Below are 24,105 nucleotides of genomic sequence, written 5' to 3' on the forward strand. Positions count from 1 at the left end.
AGGGGAGCACGCGGGGGAGGGGGAAGGAGCGGGAGGCGGCGGCGCCGGGGACACCTGGGAGCGGGGTGCGCTCCCTCGGGTTTGAGCGCCTCACCTCAAGGGCCTGAGCGGGAGGCCCGCAAAGGAAGGGGCGGCGTGTGCTACGGGTTACAGAATGGCAGAATCCACTAGGTCGGAAGAGACCTTTACACAGAATCACACACAGAATCTTCTAGGGTGGAAGGGACCTTAAAGATCATCTTGTCCAACCGTCAACCTAACTGACAAAGATAGACACCCACACAACAAACAAGGATCATCATCACTAAACCATACCTCCCAGCACTACATCAACCCGTCGTTTGAAGACCTCCAGGGATGGTACCTCCACCAGCTCCCTGGGCAGCCCATTCCAATGCCTGAGAACCCTTTCAGTGAAAAAATTTTTCCTAATATCCAGCCTGAACCTCCCCTGGAGCAACTTGAGGCCATTTCCTCTTGTCCTGTCGCCTGTGACTTGAGAAAAGAGACCGACCCCTATCTCTCTACACCCTCCTTTCAGGTAGTTGTAGAGAGCAATAAGGTCTCCCCTCAGCCTCCTCTTCTCCAGGCTGAATAACCCCAGTTCCCTCAGCCTCTCCTCATAAGACTTATTCTCCAGACCCCTCACCATCTTTGTCGCCCTTCTCTGGACCCGCTCCAGCACCTCAATGTCTTTTTTATGGTAGGGGGCCCAAAACTGGACACAGTACTCAAGGTGAGGCCTCAACAACTTGTATAAGTTCAAAAGAAATGTCGCAGGCGGCGCACACATTTGGAGGAGCGATCCTCTGTGCGTCCAGCGCTGCAATAAAGGAGACCTGCTCAATAGTCATCCCGACTGTTGAGTCCTGATTTCGTCTTTCACGGCACCAAGATCATAGAGTCCAACCATCAACCCAACGCTGCCGAAACCACCACTAAACCATGTCCCTCAGCACCACATCTACACATCTTTTAAATACCTCCAGGGATGGCAATTGCACCACATCCCTGAGCAGCCTGCTCCAGTGTTGGATAAGCCTTTTGGTGAAAAAGAGACCTGCTCAATAGTCATCCCGACTGTTGAGTCCTGATTTCGTCTTTCACGGCACCAAGATCATAGAGTCCAACCATCAACCCAACGCTGCCGAAACCACCACTAAACCATGTCCCTCAGCACCACATCTACACATCTTTTAAATACCTCCAGGGATGGCAATTGCACCACATCCCTGAGCAGCCTGCTCCAGTGTTGGATAAGCCTTTTGGTGAAAAAAAAATTGCCTTATATCCAATCTAAACCTCCCCTGGCAAAACTGGAGGCCACTTCCTCTTGTCCTATCGCTTGTTAGTTGGGAGAACGGACCTACACCCACCTCTTTACAACCTTCTTCCAGGTAGTTGGAGAGAGCGATAAGGTCTCCCCTCAGCCTCCTTTTCTCCAGGATAAACAACCCCATTTCCCTCAGACTCTCCTCATAAAACTTGTTCTCCAGACCCCTCACCAGCTTCATTGCCCTTCTCTGGACCTGCTCCAGCACCTCAATGTCTTTTTTGTAGTGAGGGTCCCAAAACTGGACAAAGCACTCAAGGTGGGGCCTCACTTGTGCCAAGTACAGGGGGATAACCACTTCCCTACTCCTGCTGGCCACACTATTCCTGATATGGGCCAGGATGCTGTTGACCTTCTTGGCCACCTGGTCACACTGCTGGCTCATATTCAGCCAGGTGTTGACCAACACCCCCAGGTCCTTTTCTGCCAGGACACTTTCCAGTCACTCCTGCCCAAGCCTGTAGTGCTGCCTGCAGGACCCGGCACGGAGAGCAAGACTGACACCCCTACTGTCTACTCACAGCAGTGTGGCAGAGCTCCAGTCACTGCTGAGATGTCTTCTCATCCCCACCCCAGGTCCCTCTCCCTCCAGAATTCCCCCTCTCCCCCTTCCCCCGAGGGGCAGATACCAGCCTTTCCTGAAAAAACATCTGACAAAGAGAGCCTTTACCTGTTGTGCTGTGCTTGTTCTTTCTTTCCTGGCCCAAACGCCTTCAGCTGCCGACCTCTGCCACTTTCTTCCCTCTAGCAAGATAAAAGCTAGAGGCTACTTCTGTGGTTTAATAAAAGCTGCCCCTTGTCGTCCCGCCAGAGGAAATATTAGATAAGAGGAGAAAATAAAACTATTACATTCCAAGTAATTATCTAAACCTTTGCTCAGGACTACTATTCTTAAAGCTTTGCCAATCTTTTTGCTAAACTGTTTTCTGTTCTGCTGCTTGATCTGTCCCACACTCTTTCCGTCTACCTGCTTTGCCTTTCCCTGTGCTCCACTCCCTTTATCTCCACCACGTTGCTACCACTGCTAGGGCTTCCTACTCTATACCTACAGTTTATTCTCCAAATTGCCTGATGCCCTAGAAAGTTCACATCAGGGGTCAGGCTTCTCACCTGTGCAATTCCATATCCTGCCTCCTAGCTGGGGTCAGTGCTAGACCACCGCCACAGCTTAATAAATGTAACTACAAAGGGTCTTAGGGCCATAGGATCACTCAGCTCTCTGTAAAATGCAGCTAAACATTTTTGTCCTGTATCATATGACATTCAGTGGTTTGCTGCTTTCTGGCTGTCTTCTGGGTCTAGCAAAATTTCCTTTCAATTGTTCTCAGACCATTACTCCTCAGCATCTCCATGTTCTCTTTTGTTTGCAGGTTTATTACTGGAAAAGAAGGAAAAAAGATGACAGTTGCCATTTCGCCACACTTGAGCTTGAAACAAAAGTCTGAATAGAAAGAATCAGCTCCTGTTAATACTGGCATCCATCTCAGCCATTTCCAAGGTACTTCTGGTCTCTCAAAATAGCACAGTTAGAGTGAAATGAGCCAAAACAACATATATAATCAAGTTGCAATGGGGAAGTGAACAGAAACTCACAGTTCCCTCTCACTTGGCAGCCCCTCGGTACTGCTGGCACGTGGCTCAGTAGCAGGTAATAACAGGATATGACTGCTAGAATGAGGGGTAGGGCAATTTCTTACCAGTCTGGGTCACTGCTTCACTCTGAGCAGAGGTGGGAGGAAAGAGCAAAACCTTGGAGTTCCCATGGCATGCCCTGTCTAGGGGCAACAGTTCCCAAAACTTCCAAGCTGCTCACAGGATCTGATGGGTGGCTTGGTCCTTTCCAAAACAGCATTCCCTGGAGTTGTGCCACTGGAGCTCAACTGCTGTTTCCAGGGAATTGCCTGGGGCAGAAGGAGTTATATCAGCTCAGCCTGTTTCCTTGAAGTGATACACAGTCAGCCAGTCAGTAAAACCTAGATTTCTCCTCCAAAAACTGCTTACGAAAAAGAACCTGCAACGTTTTGATTGAAGTCCAGGTTTGCTCAGAGTTTGTTTGTTCTCAAAAGAATTCACCTAATTTGGTTTTCATGGAACATTTTCAGCCTTTGGAAATAAGATTTTTTATTCTCTAAATTTTTACTTCTAACTTTCCTTTCCTAGCCTTCCTCTCCATTTTCTCTCTCCATCTCACCACTTTACTAGAAAAAGTAAGGTAAGGTTAAGGGTGTTTGACAGTAAAGAAAAAACTCAAGACTTGCAATATTTTTTTTCAAAAAAGATGGAAGACATAAGCTGTGAAAAGTAGGGTTTCTCACATTTTCTTCCAGTGATCTTACCTGCTCCCTACCTCTCTCAACAAGCACAAACCTTTTTCAGTGGAAAAAAAAAAGGGGTAATAGGAAGTTTTAAATGAAAGAAATAGGGGAAAAAATTACTACCCTTCAATTATAATTTTTTAGATTCCAAACCCAAAATAACCTTACAATTTGTGTGCGCGTTAAACAATGATCGGTTTTATCCCAAAGCTACGTGTTTGTTTGCGTCTAGCTTCCTAGACAGGTGATGTGAAAAGCGTTTTGAAAATCACTTCGTTCCACACAGGATGAAACTATTTTCCAGAGAAAATCATTATCTTATCAGAAATATGTGACCAATTTGCATGACTGCTCATATCCTGAGCACATAAATAATATTACACGGAAATAATTATAAAATCTTTCAAGACCACAACAGTCAGAGCAAGTCTGCCAGAGAGGCACCACCTGCACAAGTGTGATCCAAACCAAATGAGTGATAGTTGTGGTATGGATGCCCTGTGTGATGGCTGCCCTTTACAGACACAGCTCTGGCTCATACATGTCCTGAACACACCCCGGTGAACAACATTTCATACAACAACATAGCTCATGCAGTAGTACTGGACAAAACCTTCCTATGCTGCATTACTGACCACTCAGAACTGCCTTCAGAGCAGATGAGTTTTCTTGGCCAACTTCTTTATCAAAAGCCTCACCTTCCTACAACTCAGGGCTGTTGTACATGAGAAGGCTCTCTTGCTGGCCAGGGGACATGCCAGCTATGTTTTCCTGGTCCTCTGTTGCAAAAAGGAAGCTTGAAATCTGTCTGTACTTGCCAAGAACTCTTCAAATTCTCAGATCAATCTCAAAAGTCACTGCTGGCACTTTGGAAGGAAAGGATCACACCAAGCCCTTCAGCAGGGCACTATTGCTGCTTTCCTTTATTAGCGCTTTTAGTGCTAATAACTAAGAGTCCCTTTTTGTCTGTATCTAAGGTGGAATCACACCTGGAGGATGTCTGATTCAGCATGAGATCCAAGCAACTCATCTAAATGCACACTTCAGTCTCAGAGTCAACAGTATTTTAATGTCACATCTTATCCATACCATAAACTCTAATAGGTTTCACTCAAAAATGAGGCAGAGGGGAGTATTGTTAACAAGTTCTGACCTGCAGTTTATTGAGAAGGAATTTATAAAATATATGTGCAAGAAAAGTTCTCTTAAAGTCTTGCGAAGTTGTTTGGAGAAAAGCTTCTGCAAGTTAAAAACTTTCTGCATTTTCATGAAGCCATTCTTCAGAGTGCTCTCTCAGTACGTGAGTGCACTCAAGTGGCACAAATACTTCAGAAACCCCCCAGAAGGAGAGAGTAAAACAGATTTGCCTTTTGCTGAGCGTGGAAGGAACAAAGGCACAGAAATGTGAGAAAAGGCAGCAATTGATTTCTTTGTTTTTATGATTTTTGGCCATGTTCTGGTTTGAGTGACACAGGACTAATTCATCTTTTAATGCTGGGGAAAACTGCACTTTTAGAAGACTCTAGTGTCTGAATTCATGAAAATATTTACTTCATAGCCAGCCAGGCTCTGTGGGATTCAAGGTCTTAGTGTTTTCGAGCCTTGCCAGGCGCAGGGACGAGGAGGAGCGAGGCCTGGGCACTTGACCCAGGCTGGCCAACAGGATTATTTCATACCCTGAATATCACATTTAACATAAATTTGAAAGTTTGCTGCACAGTTTTCTCCCTCTCTTGATAGCAGTGGCCCAGACAACTCCTTGCCCCGGTGCCGGACCCCTGAGGCCTTCCCTTCCTCCCGAAGCCATTGCGCTGGCAGTGTCCGCCATTTGCTGTCCCTGCTGGGAGTGCACAGCTTCCTGCTGATAGAATGGGCTGAGTATAATTCTTGTGTATCTTATATCAGTATTGGGATCAATACTGGTTCTTTAGTATTACTGTTAATTATTTAGTCTTATCATATTTAATTTATTTATATTTCAACCTTTGTGTTTCCATGTTTCCCCCAATCTATTTTCCTAGGTGGAGAGGGGTCATCAGATGCTAGAATAATTATCTAAATGACAATAAATTGTTACGGGTTTTTCAAACCATAACAGGCTGTTGTAATTAATTTGGGGAAGTAGAGTCTATTAAATGCAACAGAAGCAGTGAGAATAAAAAAAAAGCCAAATTATTTCTGAAATTAAGCACGATTATTTTAGACCAAAGCCTGAGATTGTAGCTGTCTGTAAGAACAGAAGACTGGATACAACTTTGAAGGTCTATATTTCCTAATTCCCCTGACTGATTCTTTGAAAAGTTGAGGGCTTTCATCAGGAGACTTAACAAATATTATGCAGCCATGACGGGTTAATTTAAAGGCTTGGATATTGATTGATTTATTCAGATAGCATGCCTTCATTTTTGTTACTTCCTATTCTCCTAAGGTTTGTGTGTTCCAGACTTTCAAGATGTCACTTGTTGAGTAAATATGAACTCAATTTGAAGAGGCTAGCCTTGTCCTGCAAGCACAAAGCATGTGTTTCCCTGGAATCAAAACAAATGGAACAAAGCAATTTCACTGGAGGGAGGAGTACAGTGTTTTTCCGTATCAGGACCACAAATAGTAAAGTACTGTTTTAAAAAAAAACCTTAAGAAAGACAACAGAATTGATTCAGCTTCTTCCCTGCTCTCTTCTTTTTAATTCCCTTAAGATTCCTTCCCCTCTTCAAAAAATAAAGATGTATAAATTCTGCTAGCATATTCTTTGAACTCCACAGCTTTTTTTTTTTTTGAGCCATTCTGGAGCCACTCTGGCTTTTTGAGAGAAAACTCTCAGGGGTACACTGCAATTTTCTATTTTAGAGATATGCTTGGAAGGCCACAGCTTTTTTTGGAGCCACTCTGGAGCTGTTCCAGCTTTTTGAGAGCAAGAAAACTCTCGGTGTATGTTGTAATTTTGTATTTTAGGGAGGTGAAGGGAGGGTCAGCAGTCCTTGTCATAAACATATGGCTATAATCTGATAAATTGTCCTTGCCCTATAAGAAAAGGTCCTTTGCTAAAAGAACGCAACAGCTCTTTTCTGTAGCATGGACAGAGCATATTTTCTGCTTCTATTTTACTATGCACAATCCGGAAGTCCAAGGTATTTTGGTACTCTAGTTCAACACCAATTCATTTTCATTTTTCAGAAACTTCACTGCTTTTTACCTGTACTTCATGCCCTGATGTCCACACGTTCCACCATGTATCTCCTCCGGTGTAAAATCCAAACTATCAAGGCCTGCAGAAGCCTTAGGAAAAACAGCAGCCATCTCTCCAACGTGTAGGAGTCATTAGGAGGCAGGTTGCTACCAAAAACCTCTGGCAGAGAACTTCCCTTATGCCTCGTACACCCTAGCAAGCTCTGCGTTTGACACAATGCAGGCTGAAGCACACAGCCACTGGAAATGAGGCATTTATGGCTGAATTTGTGGAATCACTTGCCAGAGGGTATCCGTTTAACTCTTGGTCTAATATAGATCGTGTTGTACAGCACTATAGATTTCCATTATGGACGTAACATTTTAAAAATATTTTGCAGTAGGCTTCACGGGGAAAAAAGTGGAAAACTCACTGAGGTCTGCTAAATAGGGGACACTGGTGGACAAATTTTCACAGGAAGTGCTAAAAGGGAGTACAATAGCAGTGTTACAAAGAAAAGCAAGCAATGGATCAAGTAGACTCGTCATAGAATGGTTTGGATGGAACCTTAAAGATCACCTAGTTCCAACCCCCCTGCCATGGGCAGGAACACTTTCCACTGGACTAGAACTTAGAAGAAACATATCCCATACTTTTATTAAATGCAGAAGCACGTAGGTCAGCCTGAATTAGTCGGTGCTTCAAGACGTATGTAGGTCACAGAGGGCTTAACACAGTATTGCTCCCGCTAGGAATGGTATTACAGATATGTCCAGGAACCCTGAGAATGATCTCATGGCCTGTTTTGGAGGGTGCTCTACAAACATTCAAGAAGATGGAGTCCCTACCTGGAGGAGATTATTGTAATTAAAGCATGATGCTTTAATTACTGGCCGTTTCAGGGGGTGCTGGAGGGTTTTACAGAGCTTGCAAGTGAGCTATACAACCTTTTGAATAGCTCCTCTGTGAGGGAGAGGTGTGCTTACTGATTCACATAAGCTTGCCTGAACTAGCTTTACACTTTACAGGGCAGTCTGTACAAGCCTGGACTAACGCACCAGGGTCTGAAGAAACTACTGTGGTGGGTGCTGCTGGCAGTAACTACTTCAGAGCTGCTCAACTGTCTTTACATGTACTTCCACCTCACTTCCAATCCAAGTGCAGACACAACCAGTTTCACAACTTGTGTGTGAAGGAGTACAGCCACCACCTCTGGAAAGCAAAAGGAAACGCTTAGTGGCACTCACTTAGTGAATAAAGCACAAGGCTTCATTCACAGCCATCCATATGCTACTGTCACCTGCAGATGGTCAGCTCTGGGCACCCTGAGGCCTCCTGGAAGCTGGAATGAGCATTAGAGGGCAGCAACCCCATTAGAACGCTCTTTGAGGCTACTGGCAGTTAACTTTGGACCTTTGGATCAGAAAGCCAGTGTGAAGGCATCCACCCAGATTTGTGAGTTAAGAAATCATTGGCCAGCTGTGAATACTCTGAACTCTGGCACCGTGTTTCTCCCTCAGTCCAAAAGTGCTTGTGTTTGCTAACCTTCAGGCTATGATATGCATCTTTACTATTTAGTTTGAGAAAACTGCAGGAACTTTTGCTCTCCTTATACATTTTGCAAGTAATTTCAATGTACATGGGATGCCCTTCCACAGTGTGTGAAAGGCTGTGCAAGACTGCCTGTTTTAACTACAAATTCCCAAAAGCTTTGGCAGATTCAATCTAAGCTGGCTGTTTCATAAAATTGATAAAGGTTTTGTTTTCCAGTCAGCTGTGAGCTCACTAAACAGCCCTTATCTTCAATTTGGTGCAGATAAGTTTTCCCACCTTCCTCACTGTGAACGTGGGACACAGAAGTCACTCCCCCGTTTGCATTTGGAAATGCTTTGTGTAACGTGGTCTGGCTGAGATGGAGTTAATTTTCTTCATAGCAACCTGTAACAGCCCCATGCTCTGGATCTGTGGCTAAAACAGTGTTGATAAGGCACCGGTGTTGTAGCTGTTGCTGAACAGTGTTTGCACAGCACCAAGGCCTTCTCTTTTTTCCCACCCTGCCCCACCAGCAGCGAGTGGGCTGGGGGTGCATGAGAGGCTGGGAAAGGACACAGCTGAGACAGTTGACCCAAGGGATATCCCAGACCATTATGACATTGTGCTCAGTGAGAAAAGCTGGGGGAAAGGAGGAGGAGGAAGGGGGGGATGTTGAGAGTTACAGTGTTTGTCTTTCCAAGTAACTGTTAGGTGTGCTGACACCTGCCTGCTGATAGGAAGCGGTGAATGAATTCCTTATTTTGCTTTGCTTGCACATGGAGCTTTGTTTCACTTATTAAACGGCCTCCATATCAACCCACTAGTTTTTCTTGCTTTTGCTCCCATTGTCTCCCCCAGCCTACTAGGGTAGAACAAGCAAGCGATGGAGTCAGAGCTTAGCTGCCAGCTGGGGTTGACCAACCCAAGCCCTTTTTGATGTCCCATGTGGCAGAAGAGGACTTCAAGATAGCAGCACCTGATCAGAGCTTGCTAGGTGGAATTTATAGCTGCTAAGCCGCTGGTTGGCAGGGTCCTGTGCTTGCTTGCCTTACTGTATATTAGAGTTTGGTGCTTGTTAGTGGGTGTTTCAGGCTGTTGCTGTTGAGCGTAGCCCTTACCACCTTGCTCTGCTGTGCCAGGGAACATTTTATTAACAGCAACAGCCACGTGCCTAGGCTGGCGTGGGGCCCAGGCACTGGTGCTGTGCTGGACATACTGGAACAACGCTGTGAAGGGGGTACCATTTTCATGGTAGCAGCCCACCCAGTGCTGTGTTTGGGGTTTGTGACTAAATACACGAGAGCTTCAGCTGTGACTGAACAGCCTTTGCACGGCGTCCAGGCCTTTTCTTCCCCCCCCCAGCCCCCCTCTGCCCTGCCCATGAGTGGGCTGGGGGTGGACAAGAGGTTGGGTGAGGGACACACAACCAGGACAGCTGGCCAAAGCCCCATCTGTTAGTGAGCAGAAGGACAATCTCCAATTTGTAAAATTGATGCAGATGTACTGAGTCACGCTCCTGCAATCAATTTTGCATAGAATCATACACATATATATATATATATAGAACTAATCATTTAGAACCTTTCAGACCATAACCTTCTTAAACATAAATAGTTTAGCACTTACCACACAAAAATCCTTGTTCCGCTGAAGTTAGCAAGCATTTATTATCCCTCTTCTAGGGTAAAACCTGACTCTGAAGTTTACTTTTTTTTCTTTTTATTTTTTTTTTTTTTTTAGTGGATAGGGCTTGTATTGCTATTTCATGGCTGTATCAAACAAAAATAAATTAAGCCCCATTACAAAATATTAAGAAATTGATCTCTTAAGATGAAGCAATTACACAGTTTCACCTCTTGAATGTAATTCTAATTAGCACTGAAAATTCCCATCAAGCTGAAAATTTTACTGTGATGGTGCAAAATTTCACTAATCTGTCAAAGCAAATACACAAAATAAAATGTTGATTTTTTTCATGCTATAATATTATCTTTATTTTCCAGTGAAAAATGACAAGTTTGTGACATAGTTAAAAAAAAAAAAGAAAATGTTTATTTTTTTATAGTTTTTTCACTCCTGTTCTATACTTTCACTTTGAAATGCATGGTCTGTAAGATAAAAGAACTGAAAAACTACTGAATAACTTTGAATTTCATATAGTGTTATCCAAAATAAACTACTTTAAATAATCCACCCTGCTGAATGGTACTTAGTGTAAGAAGTGGGAGATCTGCAATCAAACGATTGACAGGATAGAAGCCATAGACACTACCGAAAGCTTAGCTGAAACTCTGCTGGAATAATGAGTTCACAAACTGTGTATATATTTTCACTAGATGTAGTCATCCTGGGAAAAAAAAATAAACATACGTATGGTTTGTGCAGAAAAGTAGTTCCATTAGTGAAAACACTGTCAGAGCTAAATGGTAAAGAAGATATAGGTGTTTCTATTACCCAGTTTCATTTAACCCTCCTCTGTCACCACTAGGTCGTATTCTCACTGAACAGCGACGGTTCTCAATGCCTTCCTATTCAAGAAAACTCCTCTTCCCCATGCTCCTAAAGTTTGTAAAGGGCTGAATGTCAGTTCTGGATTCTCACTTTGGTTCTACAGTTGCCATTCCATAACCTGCCATAATCCAGGTTAAGTCACTTCCCTTCTCATTTCTAGGAAAGAAACATACTGCTGACTTCTCCTCCCTTGACAGGGCACCAAAGATGAATTATGTGAAATCTGTGGCATTTCAGGTGTGCTGGGTACGTAAGACCAAATCAATGATGCAAACCCATGTTCTTAAGAAGGTGTTGCACACACATCAGTGCTGGGATGCATTCTACCTTTGTCGCAGTGCAGATGAAAATCATTTCTTACCAAGGCATTGCTGGAATGCAGCACCACAGCTCCATATCTGCATTGGTTTTCCCTCTCATCCCTATGTATGGAGAACATCCACCTGCTGTAGCTGTCTATTCCTTCTCTGTGCTGCAGAAGCATTACAAAAATGGAGATAAATCGGGGCTCAGGATTAAGGCCAGGGTCTCCATCCCTAGGGATTTAGAACTTAAAATTAAGTAAAAAGCAAGAGTACTGGTTAGAATGAAGAACTGATAATACAAATCAGAAGGGATTGCTATTTCTTCCCAGAGAAAATAAGCTGTTTTCTAAGGTGTGTATTTGTAGGAATGAAGCATTTGCCAGGGAAATCTCCCTCAATTCTTGATGGCAAAACATTAAGGTCCTTTGAGGACACATCCAAACTACTAGGTATGATTGCTTTAAGGGTTTAAAAATTATTGTTGTTCTGCATGACAATTGCCAAAAGGTTAAGAGCTCCCAGGCTTGTCAGTCCTTTTCACAGACAGACCCCCACCGAAATCACAGCCATAGAGTTCTACCCGAAGGGCAATACCATGATACCATGTTTTCGGAACAATGCGGATAAACCTGGAGAGGATGGGTGGCTTAAAGAAATGCTTGACGTGCCCACTGCTGTTTTCATTACCCATGAAAACCTGCAAATACACAAACACACAATTAGTTAAAAGTCAGTACCTTAAAAACCCCCTGCTTTTTCTTTTAAAAATTGTTCCAAGCTGTTGCATTAGCCATCCAGGGTAGATGGACTGCCTTATTTCTGATTTAAGTAGGACCACATCCAGCCTCTTCCTAAAATGCTGAGTCAAAACTAGTTCAGGCCAGCAATATCTGAGTCTGAATGAATTAAACAGCCTCTGTTTCCATTCACACTACAAAATTTGCCATTCTAATTTGGATGGGTTGAAAAACCCCCAATCTTTCCTTATTTTACTTCTGCTAATAGCCCTTGTCCATTAGGTTGGTGTAAGGTGATATGGGCAACAATATAAAGTGCTGTGTCCACTCTGTGGGTTTCTGGAGCTCTCCAGCTCTGCTACAGCAAAACTGCTCACTAACATTAATTTCACTATAAAATCAAGGCAGAAAAAAAAAGCTGAAAAGGGGCCCTGAACCATTTTTCAATCAAATAAATGTCCTCATGCATTCATATTAAATGTCCTCCTTTACAAATAGTGTCAGATTCTTCTACGACAATGTTGAGTGCATCCTCTACAGTTTTGGAGTTCTTTCCTTTTATTACTGTTAATTACTATGATCAAAATCAGATGGCTATCATGACGTTATCTGTAGTAGCCCCAGCTCCCTAGCATTTTAAAGTCCCATGAGACTATCTCTTTGGCTGGGTATTCTGCCCCAGCAATGATACAACTGCCTGAGCCGAGGATGATACCTTTGCAACTGAGCTTGAACCATCTGTATAGGATTTCCACTCTGAGCCTTGGTCACTGTATAGGATAATGTAGGTTTTCACAAAGTTTTCAGCAGTTACGGACTTCACCCCCTGGGTAGCAATAGCAGTTATCTTCTTAATTGTGAGGAGATCAATTTGCAGCCACTGCTGGTTGTTGTTCAACTACAATTGACAAAGAGTTGTCTGTTAGCAAACATGTCTGTATCTGTATTTGCTTAAGTGAAAAATCCTGTTAAAAGATAGTTAAAGCTGCATCAAAATGCATCATAACTGTATCAAAGAATTGCAGAAGAGTAAAGCTGAGGCAAAAGTCACAAGCATTCTTGGTGGCCCCTACAATTAACTTCTTCACTGCAGGTAGTGCATTTGGTGTCTTAAGATTTCCATGTTAATTTCCAATACAGAACAAAACATAACATAATTTATCTCCAGTATTAAAATGCAATACATAATACTAATACAAAATGCTTATACAAAACAGTAGCTTCCAGAAAATCTCAAGGTGTTTGGTAAAGAAATGCAGCTCCATTTTGAAGACTCAGAAGTTCACATGCCTTGCAGAAGGTCATCCACCCCCAGATCCATTAAGCTGCAATGCCTTTAAGCCAATCCAGGAAGGATTTTTTTTTAACCTGTTCAAGCCAAATATTCAAGTTGCACTCATCTCCTGAAATTAAAAGGGCAATTTCTGCAGGGAAGTGCTGCAGGGTCTGGCCCAGAGGACATCATCCATCTCTCAAAATATGCTTTCACTGCTGTTGCCAGAAGTTCAACAAATTTTCTACTGGAAAAGTTGAACAGGCTTCTTCCCAAGGAAGAGGCTTTCCAAGAGCTGTGAAGTAACCTTATCACACTTGGCACTGGACACAGCGTGCAGGAAGCACATGAGCACAGAGGCAGCACAAATTTATTAACTGTAGCTGTTCCTGCTGTTGTCTCTATTTTTCAGTTCTTACCTTGGCTCGCCAGGCATTAATCTTTCCGCTCTGATTGAGACGAGCAAGTGAAGGATCCCATGTGTTAAACCAGGATGTCTTAACAGATGAGGCTGTTATCTGGGTATTCTTGATCTCTCCATTTTCCATTCCAAGTGGCAAAGAGCAACCTGTTAAGAGAACCACCATGTTATTTCCAGTTCATCCAAGTAGCCACAGCCTAAGCAACAATGTTGGAATTGAGAACAGCCACAATTTTAGCTTCAGTTAATGTATTAGGTAAAAGATTTGCCAGAAAGGAAGCATCAGCAGATGACCAATTCTTACCATCTACTTCACAGCCCAGAAGCTCCATGCGAAGAGTCGGCCTGTTGTAGGCCTCGGTTGGGTAGACTCTGACGTACCTAGCAATAATAGGGGGGTCAATGATGTTCTCTTTTACCCCATAGGCATTGGAATTACCTTCAAAAATCTATTGGAAAAAAAAGAAAAAAATATCCACATATTGTTAATTAAATGCAAACAAAAGCTTGGATGCTGAAAACCTGCTCTAGGTCTTTTTTATGCCATTGGCCCCATCTACTGTGATGAGACACCCAATGCTTGCAGGGCAACTTGAAATATGTCATGGTCCTGTCTTAGTGTATTTGGAAGCACCTGAAGGCATCAGTTCAAAAAAGCAACCCATTTCTATGCACTATATAAATGTGTAAGAAGACATTAGGAAGGAGGCAAAAGGAGAGGTAAAAGACAACAGGTTTTCAATTTGGGAGTATACCATAGAAACCTCAGGGTAAACCGAAGGGAGCTGTAATAGGTAGGGAGGGCTGGAGTGGTTGGGCATAAAATGAAAGTCTTGCAGGGTATGGTCATGCTTCTCACACAGGCCTTCTGCAGGCAATTCAGAGAGTTTAACATTTGACTGTTGTGACAACAGGAAGGGAAGGAGGAGGAGAATTTAGTTCCAAATGAGGTAGGGCTCGATTTTGAATTCGGCTTCCTGCTCACTTCAAGAAGCTGACATGGGCTTAGGAAATAACAGTAGGGAGAGACGCCTGTGACAAATCCAGACTCTATACAGTCAAGGCCATAGAGCCAATCTAAACGCCCATCTAGAAGGTTCCTCACCTTATAATTTGTCTTCTGGTCTGAATTTCAATAGATTGGTAAATGCCCTTTGGGGCTTCAAGCTGTATTATTAAATCTCTGAAGGCCACCATTTTTTCCACTATCTCTTAACATAAAGCTGTCACCTCACTGCATCATCCAATGATGCCACCTAGAGTGTCACAACCCCTGTGGCACATACAGACCTTTTGTGCCAGAGAGCTGTCTCCTTTGAAGGTGCTCCACGTCCGTTTGTCTTTGCTGTAAACAATAGAGAACTTCTGGACGTACAAGGACTTTAAAAACTGCTTGGCTCCCTGCGTCTGTATCCCAGTCAACAGAACTTGCCTTTGAAAGTCCACCTAGGAAGAGCAAACAGTGCTTATAAAGCAAATAATTCACAGTGAAACCTGTTTCATTCTTTGGCATCTACGCAATAGCTGTGAGCCCTGCATTTTAAAACCCACAACATTCTCAGGGAGGAATACAAGCAGATGCCAGAGTCCAAATTCATGCTGTCTCTCTCATCTCATTTGCGTATTTATTTGTGTGTGCATTTAATTTCAGAGGACATTTTACAGTGTTCAGCACAGCACCACAAAGACACCTTAAAAATATCTGTGTCTTTGTGCTAGGCAGAATCAGATCCAAAAACTTAGCATATAAAATCAAATCAGCAAGGAGTTCCTATCAGCAGTGATACTCATTCTTCAGAATTTGCCCTCCACATCTCTCCGTGCTTTACTGCAGTAGCCTCAGCTTCCCACTACCATGCCCCCTATCAAATTTTTATTTTTCCCAACATTTTTCCGGTTCCACATCAGATCCCCCAACCTTCTTCCCCTGCTTCACCTCCACTAACTTGTTGGCATGTCAAATGTTAGCAAGCCAAACATAACAGCCACCTATTAAACTTACACTGCAACACTAGTTTGAGTTGCTTTTCTCCCAGCTGACAATTTTAATAAGATCTGTAAGAAATCAACAATCTTAGCCAATTTGCACCCAAATTTAGGGATACAGTGCAAAAACTAGTGGGATGGAAGAAAAATGTGGAAGAAGTGAGGTGACTGAATGACATAGTGCTTGAAGCCACAATTATAAGCTTAATTTCTCTGTGAAGCCACACTGTACTATGTCAAGTTGGACATAGAAGCACAAATACAAAACTATCTGAAGCAATGTTTGAGAATATTACACTTTATATGATCACCTAACAAACATACATAAATATACATATGTACATTTAGGTAGGGGGGAAAAAGCAATAGAAAGAATGACTCCATTTGCCTTACAAAATTATAGTCTAAGTTGTGAAGGTAACTGTCCAGTCAACAGGCCTCAATAGCAGTAGATACTGGGCTACTGCAGGGAAGGTGGACAGTTTATGGTATCACCAATCAAGTTTGCTACATCTTTTCAGTTTTCCCCAGTGGCCTTCTCAGCAAGAACAAGAGCAGCTTGACCTTTTAAAATAAATTGCAGGAAAATCACAACACAGGATTGTAAGGCCATACCCAGGCTCAATGATGGTCAAGCACATGTTGTACCAACTATACCTGGATCCAAGGGGGTTTGTCTGTGTTCATTGTAGTGCTCCAAGCATTGTATGTTCCAGTATTGTGTAATCGGGCTAACTTAGGTTCCCAATAGTCTAGACAGAAAATATGAATAAAGTAAGAATTTAAAGAGGGGTGCTGAAAAAAAATGGAGGCTGTAACTAGCTACTGATGTTGAGTGCTTCAGTTCTTTTCCAATTTTTTGGTGGGAAAACCCCCCAACAAATAGACTCTAAAGCTATCTAGGGTAATTTGGACATGGTCAACACCTGAAAATCAGCTGTTACCCTGCAAAGTTCTTTAGTTGTCAGAATGACTTTAAAAATAACAGCCTTTTATGTAATGTACTGTCTACTAATTTGGAAGCAGGGTCTAGAGTTTGCTAAACAAGTTTTGGCCACCAGTGAGGTCAGACACAAAATGTGCTCTGCATTCATGGCAGAGAGCTCCCCTCTGCATTAGGAGGTTTCCATGTTAACAACTGATATCAAATACATGTCACAACACAGCTTTGAAGCCTTCATAACACTGTGGTGAGAAATGAAGAAAGAAAATTAAATCCACATAAAAATCAGTTTTCCAAATTAAGTAACTCATTTGTTTTTCTGAGGGAAAGGATGTATGTTCCTGCATGCGTGTGTAACCTGTATACCTTGATTTGCCACTGTCCATAGAGAAATTCATAGAATTTTACATCAAATGATCCCACTTTTATATCAGGAACAAACTTGATAAGTTAAAGACTTCGTCATTGCTCTGGATGCCAGATTCCCAAATCTTTCATAACAGATACACTTTGTCCTATCACATCTCATAGCACATGCAAATCTCAAAAGCTTTTTCAACACTTGCTGTTGATTTTCAAGCAGGGAACCCAAAGAACAAAAAGATAAAGCTGGATTTGTTCCAAGTAATCCAGCAGGCCATGGACAGAGGGCTCCCTAACTCTCAGGCCTGACAGCAGACCTGTGACACTTAAAATACGATGACGAGGGCTACCTAGTACAGCTCACAGTCTGCTTGCATCACTGGAGAGCTTTTTAACCTGACAGTTGATTCACCACTGAGCTGATCTTGTGCAACGTATCATGAGATGCCAAAAGAATACAGAACTGCAATACTTTGCTGGGGACATTCAGGAGCATGCCTGGACCTTTTTAAGTATTAACTCACCTATATGATGTGAAGCGTTGATTTGTGAATCGAGTATAACTCCACTTGCTAGACCCATTGGAACTCTGCACTCTAAAGAGAGCACAGTAAGTTTGTTGTTAAAGAAAAGAAGGGCTATGCCAATATATATATCTGCAATTTCTCTCAGCAGACTGATCCACTGGTCACTGTGAAGAAACCTCAAATTCAAAGCTACGTTAAAGGGATAGAAGTAGTATGCTAAATAACTCAAAGCTTGTATACTAGAGGCTAAACACCTTTTCTTCTAGAATAAATTTACAGTGACCACTCCTCCCCCTCCTTTAAAGCACAGAGAATCTGCTTTGGGCTTTTGCAGAACAATCTCCCACACGCAGTGATCCTGAAAGGGTAGAGAGGACCTTACGGCTTGACTCCCCCAGCCACAAAACACCTTAGTTCAGTACCTTTCTCTATAACCAAATAGGATGCCTGCATTCCTGCTTGCTGATATTCCCCCACTTCAGTGTCTAAAAGCCACCAGCCAGGTCTCTGTGGTTTCATTTCAATTGTTCTAAATGAACCTTGAAAAAAAATGGAAGAGAAACATATCAGAAATATTAGCATTACAAGGCTGATGTTAGCAAAGCTGGACAGTAAACCAAAGATCATCCTGTGGCTTAATCCAGAAAAATTAAATAACCTGTTACATGTTGCAGAGAGAGCAATTACTACTACTACCTCAATCATACTCTTCTTAGTAAGCAAGTTCCAGGTGGAGACTGAGATTGGAATTAAGTGATCAGATCAAAACCTAACCTTTGCTGCTGGTGCAAAGTACAAAACCTCAGAGGCCTGTATCAGATACCTGCATATTAAGTACAGCACTGAGCCATGAATAGTGCTGTTCAGTTTATTACATAAGGTAGGGATGTTAAATCTGCAGTGCTAATTATAGTTCTTACTCCTGCTGCCCCAGTATATTGGGTCAAGTAATGTAAGGAATGGATGCAAAGAAGCCAAAAGTAGATGTTGGAGAATCATATGTATGGGCCCTCCTCTCACTTTGTGCATGCCCCAGGAAGGCCAAGGACTGAACAGAAAGCAGATTTAGTTTAGGCTGTTTGCTGCACTTTTGGAAAGCACAGTACTTGCTTCACTGCTTTTCTTATACTCCTCGTTAGTGCAGACATGATAATTCTGCTTCCCATTTAAACAAAAGCATATGTAGATGTCACAGTGAAAAATATCACCTTAAAATGCTTAAATAGTGACTAAACCACCTAATGCTCACCAAAATAAACTCCTATTATTGCAGCCAATCCCATTATTTTGATCTTGCTTCCTAGTTAGTGGGGTTTGTTTTGGTTTTGTTTTTATTTTAAAAAAAAAAAACCACCACATTTGTAGCTGGCAATATAGGCTTCATAAATCCTGTTACTGCACACCAGCACTACTGTCAGTCATCAGCACAGGAGTATATCCTGTGGCTTAATGAATGCTTTTAGTCTATTTCCTTTCTTCCTGGACACAAGAACTCTCCTAAGGCTCACATTTGTTCTTTCTCTTGTGTATCACACTCATCTTGACATTATAAAAATAAACCCTCACCATGCTAAGCCAGATACCAATGGTCTTTCCCAGCAAACATCAGTGAGACTTCAATGGTATCGAAGCCTGGAGACACACGGACAGGATGGCTGCGCTCCTGTACCCGTCATTTCACAAGGAATTGGTGGCTGACACTATCCTACTGATTTTCTTTTTCCAGTCTCAGCCTTTACTGTTGAGCACCTTCCAAAGCCAAGCCCAGTACTGTGACCTACTTTGCAGACAGAAAGAGAGATGCACTAAAGAGAAATCTGCTCACGCTCTCCTATCTGGTGAGTGGCAAGGAAAGTGCAAAACAGAAGGTAGTGCTGCAGACCGTACCGCTATTTATGTTCCACACGCACACATATATACATATATATATATCACTTCTCATCTGAGAGGACGATGTGTTCAAGCACTTAAGTTTTTTCTGTAACTTTACTGATATTTCCAGTTTTAAAGGACAGCAATGTTATCTTTATTTCCCCCCCGCCCACAGCGTTAAGTGAGGTGCAAAGTCATGATTTTCCCTCTGACCACCGTAGGCAAATGAACTACTAAGTGGACTGAGGGGAGACGTTATCGCTCTCTACAACTACCTAAAAGGAGGGTGTAGGGAGGTGGGGGTCGGTCTCTTCTCCCAAGTTACAGGTGATAGGACAAGGGGTAATGGGTTCAAGTTGCGCCAGGGGAGGTTTAGACTGGACATTAGGAAACAATTCTTCACAGAGAGAGTGGTCGGGCATTGGAATAGGCTGCCCAGGGAGGTGGTTGAGTCACCATCCCTGGCTGTGTTTAAGAACCGTTTAGATGTGGTGTTGGGGGATATGGTGTAGGGGAGGACTTTAGAGTAGGGTGGATGGCTGGACTCGATCCCGAGGGTCTCTTCCAGCCTAGATAATTCTGTGATTCTGTGGTCTCAAACTCTTTCTTACTGTGCTCAAAACCAACTTCTGTTCACCTTAACATTGGGTATGACGACGACAGATTGCAATGGTCGCCCCTTAGAACTTACTCTGCTCCGACACTTACCTGGAAGGAGCGTGTATGTACCAAGCTGATGCTTTGGCTCTCCTTGTTCTATGAAGGTCTGTCCATGAAAATGAACAACATGTATGTCTTTCGGCCCACCCATATTCAACAAATGCCATCGGACCAGTTCACCTTCATACATCCTCAAGCCTTGCAAATTGTAGGTAATCCCATTAATGGCTGAAAAAAAACACCTTGTGAGTAAGGAAAACTGCTCACTAAACAGGTCTATTGAAGTGTTAGAATGTAGATATTAAAATGAGTAAAATATTTAATGAAGTACACCACTTTTGGGAAAAACACCACGTTTTCAAATTCAAAGTGCTACATGCTTTATAATCTACGTACATCAATTCAGAAAATCCAAGGACCTCACCAGAAGATTTGAGCACAGTTTGCTTGCAACACAGCAGCCAGAAGAACAAAGAGGTGTAAGAGATTAAATGTCAGATGGGAACACCAGGCCCAAAAGAAAGGACAGCTATCCAAAATGTGTTCTGCAGCTTGAATTTCCACAGCTGTGCAGTCAAGATTGACATCTTCAATTATTAAGTGATTTTATAGACCACATTTTCAAAAGGCAGATTCCACTTTTCAGCGTGCCTTTTCCAAACGTGATCCTTTACAGCACACAAGCATCAGATTTTCAAAGACAGAAACACAGAGTTTCATTACTTCCCATTATTTCAAAGAGAAATAAGGGTTACCTTTGAACAATCAGCCACTTACTTAGCTCTACATAACTAAAATCTCTGTATCCACAGAGAGGGATATGAAGGGCTGTCCTACAGCTGTTTTGAATTCCTCTGTAGAACTAGTTGATTTGTCAAATTACTACAATACTTTTAAGTTTCTTGCAAAAAGTCTTCAGGTTATCTTCTTACTTAAAAGAGAGGGGGCTTTGTTTTTTCTTTTTTTTTTTTTTAATATGGGGGTAGATGTGAGTGCGAGTTTTCTGTTTAAAGTTTTGGTCTAATATGTTCTTTCTTATTTTAAGAACAAAATTCCAGTCAATGCTAATCTTTACTTCTAAAACTATGACTACTATGAATACAACGGAGAACAAGGAAACATTCACATAATTAACATGTAGGATTTATGCATGTTCAAAGGCCCTGTGAACTGAGATACCTCCCCCAACATCTTTCCCTCTACCCCAATAAATTGAGTACTTGGCAAAGCAAAATAAGTACCATAGAATTTGTGGCATTGCTGCATTCCTTGGGTCTTCTCAGGACAAGACCTTCTAGAACGCTTGTCAAAGTACCAGCTTTTCTCTTCGTCAAAGACCATAAAAAGCAAGAAAAAGTCTCGGGTCAATGCTCTGCTGTTGTTTGACTTGCTGAAGGTTCCTTTTTGACAGATCAATATTGGCCCAATCAAACCAGAGTGAATATCTTTCTCCTAGAAGGTAATAAACTCATATTAGATGTAAAAGTGGATTTCACAAAAGATGTCTGAAAAACATAGCATTCTGTAGAAATGCATCAGGCCCTAAAAACTTCAAGCACACGCCAGTGTTGCTGTTGCCTTGTATCTTTACTTTCTTCTGCTTAGTCTACCAAAATGTTCCTGAATTTGAATTCTCCAACAGCTTATATCCTCTTTTAACTGAGTGTAAGAGATTAAACATCAGACGGGAACATCAGGCCCAAAAGAAAGGCAAGCTATCCAAAACATGTTCTGCAGCTTACATTTCTACAGCCATACAGTAACGTCATTTGGAGATATTCAAAACCCAACTGGACATGGTCTTGGACAACCTACTCTTAGCTGACCCTGCTTGAGTTGGGGGGTGGTAAAACTAAATGATCTCTAGCGATCCCTTCCAACATAAATGTTTGTATGATTCTGTGTTCAACCCCACCAATACTACCACTTCTATTTTGATTTCCTTACCAGATTTAAATCAGAGTAGTAGATCCAGGACCGACAAGCTGCTCCTGACTGCACAGGCCCTGACCGCCTGTTTGCATACCATACATATATGTAGCTGTTATTTGGCTGAACTGCATCATCCTCCTTAAACCAAGCAGGAGACTCATCGTCATAAATGCTTCCCTCGGAGGACTTGTCATAGCAGAGTCCATGAGCACGCAGGGAATATGGTCTGGATGCCAGATTCTTAAAGTGAACCTAATAAACAGATAAATAAATAAAGTAGATTCTGCTCAGCAAATTCAGGCCTAAACCAAAATCCCCACACAGTACATTCCTATGACCTTGAACCAGGGTCAAGATTTGTATAATCATGACAGGCTACATGGTGCATGGCAAAGCTGGCAGGGATAGCTTTTGACATCTCCATGCAGAGTCACCCTCTTTGATACAGGTTGCCAATTAAAAAGTAGAAAGCACAAGTCTAACTCCCTGTCTTCCAATGAGTCTAGGTTCCTAGGACTTTTACTGCTGCCTTTCACACCTGGATATGTTTAGTCACAGCGAGCAGGGAGATGGGGAGTTTCTACCTCCTATGCGTTGCCGCACAGTCGCACTAAAGAAAGGCACAAAATAGTAACACTAGACCTCTGCACGTATCACTGTCACTGAAATCAGTGCTTCTCACTTGTTCCAGAGAAGCAAGATACACAGATTACTTATTTACCTGTCCTTAGAGAATGATGCTCCCAAACTAAAATAGCCTCTTTCTTCTCTTACGCATGTTTTTAAACGTAGCTCAATGTGTTTCTGTTGTGCGCTACTCCTACTGAAAGAGGCAGAAAGCAGTGAGATCTACTCTCCCCATCTAAGTCCATCCAGTTTTTCCATCACACAAGGATGAAGAAGGTTGAGAGAAGGGAAACTCTACAGCAATGTGCTTCTTAATGCAAATATACCATTGTATCACCAGGGATACAGATCCTCTCCATCCTTGTGGTTTGTGTTAGAACTAACCAACCCATTTACAGCAAAAGTTTTCAGAGGAAAATACACTTTTTTAACAAATATATATATTCATCTTGAATATAAATTTACTGTTTTTTTTTTTAATTATGAAGCTCATATAAAAACAAGCTTTACATATAAAAAGTAATAATTTCAATGCAATCTGGTTTAAAAAACTTTTTTTTTTTTAATGTAAAACTTAAATCTCATTTTAAATTAGACTGATAAGCCAGTACGTAATGTGGGGTAACATGAGAAAGAAAAACAGAAGTGAATTTACTGTGGATAGAATAGGAAAAAGGATGTGTTTCAAAGAAACACATCACCATGCTTGTATGTCCACAATGCAATTTCTAGCTTTGAAAGCTGTTTCCCCACCATCACCTTTGAAAAACTTGTGGTAGTTTTAGACCCCTTCTATGTCACACTGTAAGATCACCATAAAAATCTTATCCTGCACATATATTCAAAACTTTGACCTACTACGATAACATCGTCCACTTCAGCCCGGATAACCGGCCCCAGGATGCCAAGGTGTTCTTTATATTCATCTTCCTCCTGAAGAGTTGTAAAGGTACTGTCTGTATAGCTTTGGAAAATCACCTTATGTGTGGTGCCATCTTTACAGGTTTTGTCATTCATCATTGTACTGAAAGGAAATACCCAATTAAAAACCCACACAGTTAATCAGAAATAATAGCTTTGATGAAATCTGAGAAGTCATATGCAGGAACACCTTAGAATGTAAAGAATAAACACAGATGTCAGCTGATTCTGAAAATCATGACTTGCAACGTTTAAGCAATTCTAGTTTTACAGTTGTATTTGAGATTCTCCAAAGATATGGTCAGCTATCACTGAAAAACTCCAACTAGTCTCTGAAAACCCACCTCAGCTCTATTTTCCTTTTATACCATTAGCCTTAATAATCTGAATCACAGTTTAGCTCAGAGCGTAGTGAGCCTACCAACTATACCCTACTGTCTCACTTTCTCTGGAAAGCTAACAGAAACACATTTTACATTTGATTATATCTGCATTTCGCAACACAGAATTGGTAAGAAAAGTAAGCTTTTAGGCATTCTAACCATTCTTCAGATCTTACATAGAAGCACCAAGATGCTCTTATTCTAATAGAACTTCTTATGATTCCTTATAAACCTTTCCTCACTATCAATTCTGCAAAAAATAGACATTTAATCCAAAGTCATCTAGTAGGAAGAAAG

The 24,105-nt window shown here is 42.0% G+C and overlaps 1 protein-coding gene across 2 annotated transcripts in view; it reads right to left on the reverse strand.

Annotated features, from left to right (window-relative positions):
• Nucleotides 1–10,310: 10,310 nt before the first annotated feature.
• The window catches only part of F5 (coagulation factor V (proaccelerin, labile factor)), a 36,679-nt gene continuing 22,884 nt past the window's right edge, over nucleotides 10,311–24,105 (reverse strand). For both annotated transcript variants that reach the window (XM_014947347.1, XM_014947345.1), the window contains exons 14-25: nucleotides 23,363–23,528; nucleotides 21,893–22,129; nucleotides 21,187–21,397; nucleotides 19,994–20,173; nucleotides 17,836–17,952; nucleotides 17,411–17,482; nucleotides 16,238–16,332; nucleotides 14,885–15,040; nucleotides 13,899–14,043; nucleotides 13,593–13,741; nucleotides 12,616–12,798; nucleotides 10,311–11,860 (exon numbers count right to left, since the gene is read on the reverse strand). In XM_014947347.1, the coding sequence (XP_014802833.1) occupies nucleotides 11,672–11,860; nucleotides 12,616–12,798; nucleotides 13,593–13,741; nucleotides 13,899–14,043; nucleotides 14,885–15,040; nucleotides 16,238–16,332; nucleotides 17,411–17,482; nucleotides 17,836–17,952; nucleotides 19,994–20,173; nucleotides 21,187–21,397; nucleotides 21,893–22,129; nucleotides 23,363–23,528 (1,900 nt within the window). In that variant the 3' untranslated portion in view covers nucleotides 10,311–11,671. The remainder of the gene's footprint in view (nucleotides 11,861–12,615; nucleotides 12,799–13,592; nucleotides 13,742–13,898; nucleotides 14,044–14,884; nucleotides 15,041–16,237; nucleotides 16,333–17,410; nucleotides 17,483–17,835; nucleotides 17,953–19,993; nucleotides 20,174–21,186; nucleotides 21,398–21,892; nucleotides 22,130–23,362; nucleotides 23,529–24,105) is intronic.

This window comes from Calidris pugnax, unplaced genomic scaffold, assembly GCF_001431845.1.
Source record: "Calidris pugnax isolate Ruff unplaced genomic scaffold, ASM143184v1 scaffold95, whole genome shotgun sequence".
NCBI lineage: Eukaryota > Metazoa > Chordata > Aves > Charadriiformes > Scolopacidae > Calidris > Calidris pugnax.